The sequence below is a fragment of the Euprymna scolopes genome, chromosome 19, assembly GCF_053919585.1.
Source record: "Euprymna scolopes isolate OS-2025 chromosome 19, ASM5391958v1, whole genome shotgun sequence".
In the NCBI taxonomy this organism is placed as follows: domain Eukaryota; kingdom Metazoa; phylum Mollusca; class Cephalopoda; order Sepiida; family Sepiolidae; genus Euprymna; species Euprymna scolopes.
In genome coordinates, this window is record NC_136500.1 from 2,709,517 (window position 1) to 2,721,263 (window position 11,747).

General features: G+C 37.4%; 1 protein-coding gene across 1 annotated transcript; it reads right to left on the reverse strand.

Annotated features, from left to right (window-relative positions):
- Nucleotides 1-8,264: 8,264 nt before the first annotated feature.
- Nucleotides 8,265-8,708, reverse strand: LOC145240074 (uncharacterized). Its single transcript, XM_080103696.1, has one exon. The coding sequence runs from the start codon at nucleotides 8,706-8,708 to the stop codon at nucleotides 8,265-8,267; it is 444 nt and encodes a 147-aa protein (XP_079959822.1).
- Between the last annotated feature and the right edge of the window lie 3,039 nt (nucleotides 8,709-11,747).

The window sequence follows — 11,747 nt, forward strand, 5'->3', positions numbered from 1 at the left end:
ATCTTAGAGGACTTATCAGGTTGGCGACTCTCTTTTTAACTCTTCCCAGATGTGAGACACTAGTAGCAGATGCACCTGCTCAAATGTGACAACAATACTCGATACATGGGCGAATGATGGCCTTGTAGAATACTTGTAGGTTACTTTCAGGTGAAAGTAACTTTGTAGAACAGTAGAAAAAAGACCACCTTCTTCGCAGCAGCCTTAGCTTTGCGCTCAATGTATCTGTGCACTTTAAGCAGAGATGTTTGAACAAGTACTTTAAGGTAATGTACCCATAGCTATTGGTGGTTGAGAAGGTTTCTTGTAATGAGTGAGAGAAACAAGTTTAGGCTTGCCAGTATTGAATATAACCATCCAATGTAATGTAGAGTTGTAAACAAACCGACTGGCACACATGTTAGCCTTCTCAGTTAGATAGTGAAGAATCTATGATTTCTCTTTATTTACTACATTGTTGTAAATTTTTCGGAAATCACAGGTACCTAATTTCTCCGCTTCGATGCGTTTTCTGGTAGTTTCTGTGTAGTCTTTCCTTGCTCACGCCATTTCCTTCTTACAATTATTTCTAGCATCTATAGACTTTTGTTATCCATAAACTTTTGTCTCGACTTATGTTGGATTAATCTGAGGTATGCATGCTGACTTTGAGAAAGGGGAGCTGCACAAGTAGAAGTAAACATTTGAGAGTGTGGCAGTTGTTATTAAACCGCGTGAGAACATGAGCTTTACTATCGCTTTGAACCCTTCAGTAGTCTCATTTCCGCACGGTTCAGCAGAAAGAGAATAGATATTTCCCTATGGGGCATGACTGATGCAATTACTGATTGCTTGCGCGTTAGCCTTCTGATAACAGATTGTCGTTTTGAGTAATGGCTTTTCAGGTTTTAAGATTGAGATTTTAGGACGATTTCGACCATTATCACAGCGCGATCAGCATTACCGAGTAGACTATGGACATTCCTTACACAATTATCGGGAATTGTGGTCAGAAATAAATCTAGAAGTGAGGCTTGTTGATCTTGCTCATCTGGGAAAGTGTCGGAAACGAAACCCTCTATAATAGGGCATTATATATGTAGAGAAGCTACGCGTTATGCTACCAATTTCGTCTGTGTAAGAAGAGAAATCAAGTCAATTACTGTGGTGGACATTAAAGTCACCAAATACATGTACCTAATTGTCCATCAATAGCGACAATGTTAGCTCAGCGTCTGAGTCCTTAACTAGGTATTTCTGCAAGTCCGCATGGGTAAATAATATTTATCGGGCAAGTTGCTAAATGGTATATATCTACTGAAAAGTTACACCCCTAAAAAGTTGCAAAGGACATTACTATGCTTTGTATTTCATTGTTACTGGAAAAATTCATGTGCTTGTAGCAACAAAATTTGCAAATGGTTGATCTGATAGAAATGAGTCAATGTGGTTGTCAAATGTTAGTTTCGGAATAGGATAGCATGGTAAGGTTTAATTGATATTAGGAATTAAAATAAAATTAGATGCAAGATGAATATTTGAGACGATAAGCAGAATAATAAAATTGTGGTCTTTGTAGGGGTCACAATATTAACCGTAAGGTGTCTTGGTGTTCCCAACGAAGATACTAAACTTCGCTCGACGACAGAAATATCTGGATTACATAGTGCCAGGAAATCCATATTATCATGAACATAAGGGTGTTAACTACCCCAGAACACCCCTATCCGAAGATTTATTTCATCGAAATACAATTTTCCCCCCTCGGGTTTACCTCAAAATTATCCGTCAGTTTCCTTTTTCTGTCAGAACGACGTAATTCGATATGACTTGTAGGGAGTTTCAAGTCAAATGCGGCGTATATTAGGTCCACCGTCTCTTCTTTTCGTGGCGTTTCACTTAACCAGTTCGAATTGCGCGTTTTCGATAGCCATGACTGGATAGAGTCCCTAAGTAATTCGTAATTGTATTTTTCGCTCGGCACACTGAGGATTGAACCTTTAACATTCTGGACAATATAACTTTTACCATTGATTTTTCCAATTAGTATAGAATTTGTACTATATGCGAACCATGAATTATAAACACTATATAATATATATAAGAAATAAGTATAAACATTAATATATATATATATACATATATACATATATATATATATATATATATATATATATATATATATAGAGAGAGAGAGAGAGAGAGAGATAGAGATAGAGAGAGAGGTTTATTTAAGTAATAATTAGTAAAAAAAGTGATATTTACAAAATGGAAATAAAATAGGTTTAAGACTAATAAAACTCATATGATCCGTAAGCACGCGTTGCCCAGTAGTTAGAGTACTTGGAAAAATTAGTTATAAAAGTGATATTCTCCTGAAGGTTTAAGGTTCAATCCTCAGTGTGAGAGACCGAAATATACATTTGCGAATTACTTAAGAACTCTATCATGTCATGTTTGAGGGAACAAGAGCATGCTACTCTCGTGAAATAAACAGAGGCTTCCGCTCGAAATTCCGAGTTCGACAGAAACATTCCCGAGTTCGGCAAGATACACCTGAAGAAGAGCAGAGGTTACATCGACCGAAATTTTGTGAAAATCACATTAAAGATGAGAACAGTAGTCCGATGAATCAAAATAACACCAACATCAAAAGGTTTGCCATATAAAAGTATATTGTTAAAGTCCATGGCTCAAGCGTTTTTTATGGGTGGAATTCAACCATGTAGACTATACGGCTATCCTGTTCTTGAATGTTTCTTGTTCCCAAAGAGTATTATTATCTTTGTGCACCCGGAAGAATATTTCCCCGGCACGTAATATTTTTTGGTAACTGTTGTCGTTGCGAGTTTTACCTGTTTTGGCAATCATTTGTCAAAGACGGACTTTATTTTTGTCGTGAACATCACTTCCACCGGAGACATCTGGGATGGCGTATTCTCGTTAGGTGTTATGGGGTACACCTGAAAAAATTGTTGCAACGCTTTTTCGGATAGAGTGTACTTTGCCTTCATCAAAGCCCTCTTCAAGGTGTTCACAAATCTTTTTGCCTGCCCGTTTGACCTGAGATGGTTATCGGAGTGTTGATATCGTCCACTTGGAAATCCTCTATAAACTCCTTCAAGTCCCCGGATGTAAAGTCACTGACACTCTGAGCCATGCAAAAATTGTTTTAAGATTTTCTTTTGGAGAGTCGCTGGAACCTCTACTCCATCCTTATATAATAATACCTGCTCGCATGTTTATATAACCTCTGCTACTTGTTTATCAGTCTGCAGTTATTTCTTAGTTTATCTTATAAAATCGTTGCTTTCGGCTTCCTTTCTCATATCATCCCGAGTAACGGTAAATTCTTTCATATTGTTGCATAGAATCGAACTATAATCTCTCTCTGATCGTTTTCATGCGATCGCTGAGTCTTCAACTGGTTTACTATTCTTTGGTATTCACCGGTATAGTGTGAACTCTTATCTCGTCCAAGTCACTATCCGGGTCAACAACGACCAGATGTGAACTTTTCATGCAGTAGAACCTCGGTGGTCGCAATTCGCGACCGGGTGTTTGTCAGTTCTGCTCGCGTAAGAGTTGGCATGTTGTCTCCCTGCCGGTCGGTCAGATGCAAAGGAAAAGAAACAATAGGTCGACAATATGCCTTCCGGCAATAAGACAATTCAATTTAAAAGAAAAAGAACAAACTCGGTTTCTTTCTAGTTTACTGGTTGCTGTGAAAGTCTGAGGAAGCTACAGACGGCAAAAAACGGCCGAGTAGCTGAAACAATAATATAACAGTATTGAGCACTTTCTTCAGTTTTTATTAATTACCATTTCCACTATATATATATATATATATATATATATATATATATATATATATATATATATATATATATATATCAATATAATCCTATAGTGGATGAAACGCCGAATATTCAGTGTAGCTTAATTGCCATACATCTGTTACTTGAAAAGGGCTGCCCCTTATATGAATAAGAGGAATACTAGTTAATTGAAAATGAGATTAAAATAAGTATCGAATCAAACCCTGTAGATAAGGTTAAGGAATAGAATGTTAGAAAGCATGTCTATTGTTGATTCTTTTAGAAATCTGAATATTAAATATGTTAGTAAAAGAATGACCAATACCAATTAAAAATATATTGTTTAAAAAATGTTTGGAATTATATTTGAGGATTCTTTTTTTTGCCAAAAGAGAGTTTGGACAAAAATATGTAAAGCAACGTGAAAATAAGTTACCTTTGAAAACACACTTATGACGCCATAGACAAAGGAGATTTCTTGATATAGAAGTCTGAGGGTTTGTAATGTAGAGAGCTGAAAGTCAGTTTATGAGTCGAGAATTGAGAATCAACAGTTGATGAGAGGTAATCAGTTGGAGAGGAGTGACCTTTGAAGCGAAGGGTAGAAGATTTGCCCATGTAGATCCAAGTTTGAATTCCTGACGTTATTGACTGCTTGAAGGTCCAGCACAGAAGAGGAAACATATGGGGTACAGGAAGTAACGTAGCTAGGTCGCTCTTCTGAGTTAAAGGGCGACAATCGAGTTATGCTGGGAGTTTTCAACTTCCACAAATATGACATCAGTATGCACACATTGGAACATAACTAGACTTGTAAACAAAAACACACACACACACATATATATATATATATATATATATATATATATATATATATATAATAAACAAAACAAAACTTTAATGGAAAAAGCATCTATGACCGCGTTTCTACTTTACATCTCTCTTAATACACACACAGACATATATATATATTTATATATATGCATATATATGTATGCATGTATATTTATATAACTATATATATGCATATATATTAATATATATATACATATGTATATATATATATATATATATATATATATATATATATATATATATATATATGCATACAGATACACAAATATTGTCGGAATTAGTTTACCGACGAGTAGGGGGGGAAAGACGGTTTAAGTCTTGCAACGAAATGTCGACGTTGCTTACAAGCAGTCTTTCCTTGTAAAAGTAACAAATGGGTAACGATGGTCGAAGTGTAATTTTTCTAAAAGACAACAACAACTACTACAACAATAAGTAGAGCGGCCACCCCTTTTATCTACTCCAACTCTCAATCAACGAGATTCACGCGTGACTGAAATGTCTATTTAACTTGCAAGGAATAGGCACTCAGGTTCTTTGATTAACGGGCCACCGGCCGTGTTGGTCACAGCTACCAGCACTCCTTTCTTCCCCACCGACCACCCTCGGCAAGTCAACCATTTCAACATTCTCACACATTTAAGAGAATAAAACAGTTTGTTTAGACTCCTGATAAATTGGGTCTACCAGTTACAACTCCTTGAGGGGTGCAAGTCGGACAGAACCATTGTTCCTCTTCTGGTGGTGCTTCAGTTAGACCCACTCAGCTGAAGTGAAACCAGTCATTGCATCTATCGCCGGCTATCATAGGTCTGGTATCCTCAGGTATGTTACAGCTAGGACAGATCCAAATTATAGTACTCTCTCTCCGTTTAGGGTCCTGGCTTATTTCCTGTGAACTCGATTGTTCCATGCCTATCGGGTCAGGTTTTCCAGACTGTTGAGAGATTTCCAGAGGAAAGATATGCTTGATAGAGTATGTGTCTATAGCTCTATTCTCTTTCCTCACCTTCACCATGCGCACCAATTCATCACTTCCTTGGATTAGCTGTAGAACTTCACCTAGGGACCAAAAAGGCCTTGTCTTCAGAGGGCTTTTTATGAGCACTATATCTCCAGGTTTTACTTTATCTTCAAAAGAACGATCAGCCAAGCTCATTGCTCTTTCTCTGAGACTCAACAAATAGTTCTCATTCCAAAGTTTCCTAAATTTAGTCAGACTTTCCTCCCGGGAACGCAGGGTTTGAATCAAGTCATTTCGACTAATAGGATCGATCGTTTCCAGGTCCTGGTTTTCCAACCGCATTATTATTCCCTGACCAACATTCGCATTCATGAGAGAGTTAGGGGTTAAGACATTCAGATAAGCATCCTCAGGGGGCGACTATTTACTGCCCTTTGCACATCAGACAAAATCTTAGTAGACCAAAATAGTCTACTTTACCTCTTCCTATTGCTTTATATAAGCAAGATTTTATGGTCTTGATAGACCTCTCCTAACTACCACCGTACCAAGGTGAAAACAGTGGAATTGTGCAATGTTTTAAGTCATATGGGCTAAATCTTTCCTTGAATTCGTCCGCTATCATGCCCCGGTTAATGATTCTGGCAACAGAATTAAATGTGCGAGCATTATCCGAATAAAGGTGTGTAGAGATTCCATTCACGTTTGTGAACCTAATGAATGCTTGAATAAATTATTTCACAGTCATATCTGGAAACAGTTCCAAATGTACAACCCTAATACTCATTCATGTAAATAGAAGAATGTACATTTTATAATCTTTTTCTTGTCCTTTAACATAGATATGGCTGGTAAAATCCACACCGGTATGTAGATAGGGCCTGACAAAATTTACCCGAAGGGCTGGTAAGTTGGTCGAATTTGGTATTGAAAAGGAAACAACATTATAGCGTTTACATTTCAAGTACTAACCACATTTTTAACAGCCTGTCTGGCTTTTGGTATCCAATAACATGCCAATCGTATTTCATTCAATGTTGTGGCTAAGTCTAGGTGTTGGCTTCTTTGGTGATATTCTTGACTCTTTTCCATATAAAAATAGGATTTTGGACCTCATATGAGTGATATTCCGATTTTCCTATTCTCCCCATCAATCGTATAATGCCCTTGTGGTCCAAAAAAATGATTCTAATTCTTCAGCAGTTTAGGCATGCTATTTTCTCCAGGGTCCAACAAAAAGTCCAACTCCTTTGAAAAGGATTGTTTTTGCATTGTCTTGATCCGGTAGGCATTTGCTTGTAACTCAGGATTCATCTCCCTCTTTTTTAACTTGTTGATGAACTTGAATATCAGTGAAGTTACACTGATCAACTTACTCAAACTGGAGAATTTTTCCAATTTGACTTCTGATGTAGTCACTTCATTCTCTGCGGCATACTTTACTGAGGCATCAATCCGTTCCATTTGAACTTTAGAAAGGCAACCCAACTCACGATGGCACCAGGAGGATTCTTCTTGCCTTATCCATTTAGGTCCCTCATACCAAAGAGAAAACCTTTCCTTAAATTTCTTGCAATCTATTCCGTACAAATACATTTTTCGTTTGGACGAAATCAGCCAAAATCCAGGACACAACTACCTGACCATTTGTGATTACATAGACGTCTTTTATATGAATGTTCTTTAGGGACTATTTTATAAAAGGGAAGCATTTCATTGCTAAAAATACTGCTAGAAGTTATAAAGTTGGGAGGGATTTTCTCTGCAAAGGCGCCATTTTCGCTTTGTCAAATACCAAGGATGAATTTCTATCCTGTACAGCATATACCGCAAACCCATATGCGGCTTTAGACGCGTCACAGAAAAAGAATAATTTTGTATCCTTTCCTTCATCTATAACCCTCCTGGGGAAAAGTACAGACTCTTACGCTGATAAATCTTTTGCCAACGTTCTCCAAACTGAACTCATACCTAGAGGAACGATATCATCCCAATTCAGTTTTTGTCTCCATATTTCTCTCATCAATAAACGACCTCGCACTGTCACAGGTAGATACAGAGACAAAGGATCAAATACCTTTGAGGTCTCCGATAATATTTCCTGTTAGTTGATGCCTCCAAGTCGCCTGATGCTTGGGAGACTCTTATAGAATCTTGGACAGGGTCATATTGATACACCTGCACCTTTTCTCAACCAGAGTCGAATCCTGAAAACGTTCCATCTGCCTCCATTTTCTTTTGGAGTGTTACACAGTTGGAATTGCACGACTGCAAATTAGAATTTCCCTTCTGCAGACGCTCTTTCGCAGAGGTTTACAAATCAGATAAATGTTCTGCATTATTCACAGTTTTCACTAGGTTGTCAACATAAAAACTGGATTTCAGTGCCTTCGAACATTCATCCAAAGGGAACTTCTCTGCATGAAACGTTAACACGTAATTTAAAATAAAAGGGATTGCATTGAAGCAAAAAATAAGGGTTTTGTATCTGTAGCAATGTAATTGTTAACCTTTCTTCAGAAAAAAGCAAAACGGATTACGATCCTTTTCCGATGCCAGACGAATCATCAGAAAAGCTTCTCTGATGTCAGCCAACAAGACATATCGGTTTGTTCGGAATCGAATCATCAATTTTAACATGTCGCCAATCAGGTCAACTCAACGATATTCTGCTCGTTCAATGATACTGAGCCCTTATGCTTATAAGAACAATGAAATACCGGTCTCAACTTGGTAGTAGTCTGGTCTGTTAGTTTTAGCACTGGCCTATAGGGAATCCATATATAGTCTTTAAATTGTTTGGGAGGCACAATTATTTCTTCGATAATACCCTCGTCTTCTTGTTGTTGAAAAACTTGAAGATACTGAATATACAAGTTTTTCTTCTCCAGATCCTTATTAACCTTTTCTAGCACCTGAATAACAGCATTGTAATTAGAAGGTACCGATTTTAATTTATCTTCATTCTGAAGTTGTACATGATAGAAACCACCTTTGTATGTGATTGAATCTATAAACTGCTTAACCTTCTCTTCATTCAAGGTGGAGAATTTCTCGTCAGTGGGTAATACAAAAGATTCAAGGTCGAACATGTTTTCCAACCCTCGCTGGTCACTACTCTCTTACAACCAATTTTTTAGAGGATCTGGTTAGGATTCCTCTTGGTGAACCACGTAGTTGATTCTGGAAGATGAAAGTGGTGGAGTTTTCGCCAACACCTCTGCATAATTAATCTGTGTTCTTTTTTGGTTTTTAATTTGGTGCTTATATAGAAAAGAACACCTGTTTCCAAAGGGGGTTAGTCCTTTTTTGGTCTCAAATGCTGCTCCATACATGCAAGGGACTATCTTTAAAGGATCCAGGTACTGGATTGCGTCGAGTCCTACTAACCCATCTATAGTAACCAAATCCTCCTCTGCATTAAAATTTGCAGCCAGAATCTGAGTAAATCCTTCAAGGCTGTAAGACAAGTTCAACTTGGTCGCAAGAATCTGAAGAGTATGTGTTTTGCCGGGCATCAAATTCAATCCCAACGAGATTTCCTTAAAGGTTTTAGGACTCGTTCCTAAAAAAGGTCTTTACTTTCATTATTTTATCCTTTGCAAAGGAGAGGCAGTTTAGCTTCTTTAAAATTAAAGACTCCAAATAAGTTCTTTGACTGCCAGTGTTTAACAGGCAGTTTACCTTCACTTTTTTATCTCCTCTTTGCACTATTATTTCAATTATGGGAGAGAGGAAAGCATTATCGTCTTTTTTATCTAGGCAGGTATCAACCTGCGTACTTCTCATAACAGTTGAGCACATATCAGTTATGTGTTCTTTAGAGTTGCAACTATGGAGGCAAATTTTTCTTGATGTCTTTAATGGACACATATTCCCCAACTGAGATCTCTTTAGGCACTGAAAACAAAGACGTCCTCAGAAAAATGTTTATTGCTTTTGCAAAAGTCGCATGCTACCTCGGATATCAATTCGGTATTAAGAGTTTTAAGAGACGAGGTTTCGATCGTCTCCTCTGGCTTAACTTTAGGTTGCAGCCTAGGTTTGGGCATCAGTACCTTGGTCGACTGTCTGGCAACTAGCATTTGTTTCACTATTCTTGGTGCTTCCTTCAATAGTGTGGACAATGTCGGGTAGGTAGTCCCAGAGATTCGTAAGAGTTCTCCCTTTACTTCGGGCCGGAATTTCGCGAATAACACTTGTGCTATTATATCGCTCCAGCTGACTTATCGTCATATAAGTCACAACTATACGAGACCCTTAGCTCCCACATATCCGCCTGGGTCTTTATCATAATTTTTTTAATCCTTCCAGGTTTTGGGATTATCTAACTGGAAATCTAATATTTCGTAAATTATTTCACCCCTTATCTCCTCCTCGTTTAAATATTGGTCCTTTAATAGCTTAAGGGCCATAGTGTAGCTATTATCAGAGGGAGAGAGATGATTTATAAGTTGGAGGGTCCTACCTTCCAAGGAGCACCTAAAAAAATATAGTCTTTCCGTGTTTGATGTTATGGACCTGGCACAATTTTCAAACTTTGTCAAGAAGTTCTTGAAGCTCCTCTTGTTGGTGTCGAAGTCCTTCCCATCAAAGCATGGTTCCTTCAACTTTATTTTAAATGGCTCCATATAAAATGAAGACTGGGCTGTTGGTTTGAAGGGTGGCGATATCTCATTTTCTGGAGTAACCAGGTTGCCATGACTAGAGGTTGAGTCAACATCTTCCATCGAGGTAACTGCTGGGTGTTCACTCTGGTCAGCTTTCTGCAGAGAACTTAAATGCTGTCTCGTTCCATATTTAAAGCAGAACGAAGCTAGACTTAAGCTTGCAAATGCTTCTGCTTCTCCTTTTGCAGCCAAGTGTTCCTCCATGCCAAAAGTGACACCCTCAAGCTCTTCCAACCATCCCTCTATTTCTCGCTTAAATAGAGAAAGCACTTCTTCAGAACTCTTCTCTTCCTTTTCTAACCCTTCCAGGGTAGTTAGTATTTTTCTTTGAAGAAATTCTCGTTTCAGCTTATGGTCCTCCATTGAGACTAAATCATCCATGTTATAAATTCCGTTGAACACTAGAATAATCCAACTCCAATGAGGAGAAATCAATTTCGTTGCAATGTGTCGGAATTAGCTTACCGACGAGTAGGGGAGGGGGGAGAAAAGACAGTTTAAGTCTTGCAACAAAATGGCGACGTTGCTTACAAGCAGTCTTTCCTTGTAAAAGTAACACATGGGTAACGATAGTCGAAGTGTAATTTGTCTAAAAGACAGCAACAGCTACTACAACAATAAGTAGAGCGGACACCCCTTTTTTATCTACTCCAAATCTCAGTCAACGAGATTCACGCGTGACTAGAATGTCTATTTAACTTGTAAGGAATAGGCACTCAGGTTCTTATAATAACGGACCATCGGCCGCGTTGGTCACAACTACCAGCACTCCTTTCTTCCCAACCTGCCTAGCCTCGGCAAGTCTACCAATTAAAAATTCTCACAATATATATATATATATATATATATATATATATATATATATATATATATATATATATATATATATATATATATATATATTCAAGCAAATATTAAATGCAACGGAGACACTTTGCTTTACGATTCTTTTTTAATGTTTCAGTTTTCCGTATAAGCTTATTGTATCAAAATCAAAAATATTAATAAAATTATATATATATATATATATATATATATATATATATATATATATATATATATATGTGTGTGTGTGTGTGTGTGTGGTAAATATTCACATACGTTACAACAGAACAGCGACCGTTGTAATTTGTTTTTTATGGGTAATCTAGATCGCTGATAACGAATCTGATATTCAAACCAGGGGACAAATTTACCGTTTGCATGGTATTAACCCCTGAACCCACGAACTACTTTCCGCTATTTTACACCTAGCAAACTCCCTTCTCACATGGCGTATCAATCAAAAAATTACGGACTGACATTTTTTTAATGACTTACAATTAAAGAAATGTACAACAAATTGGGGGACCTTTTTTTTTGTTCCGCGTAGTTTTTGACCTGGTGTACAAAAACATAAGCACCAAACATTTTTATGTTTTTCGTTCCTTTTTTTTGCGGGAGGAGGATTCAATTATAGGA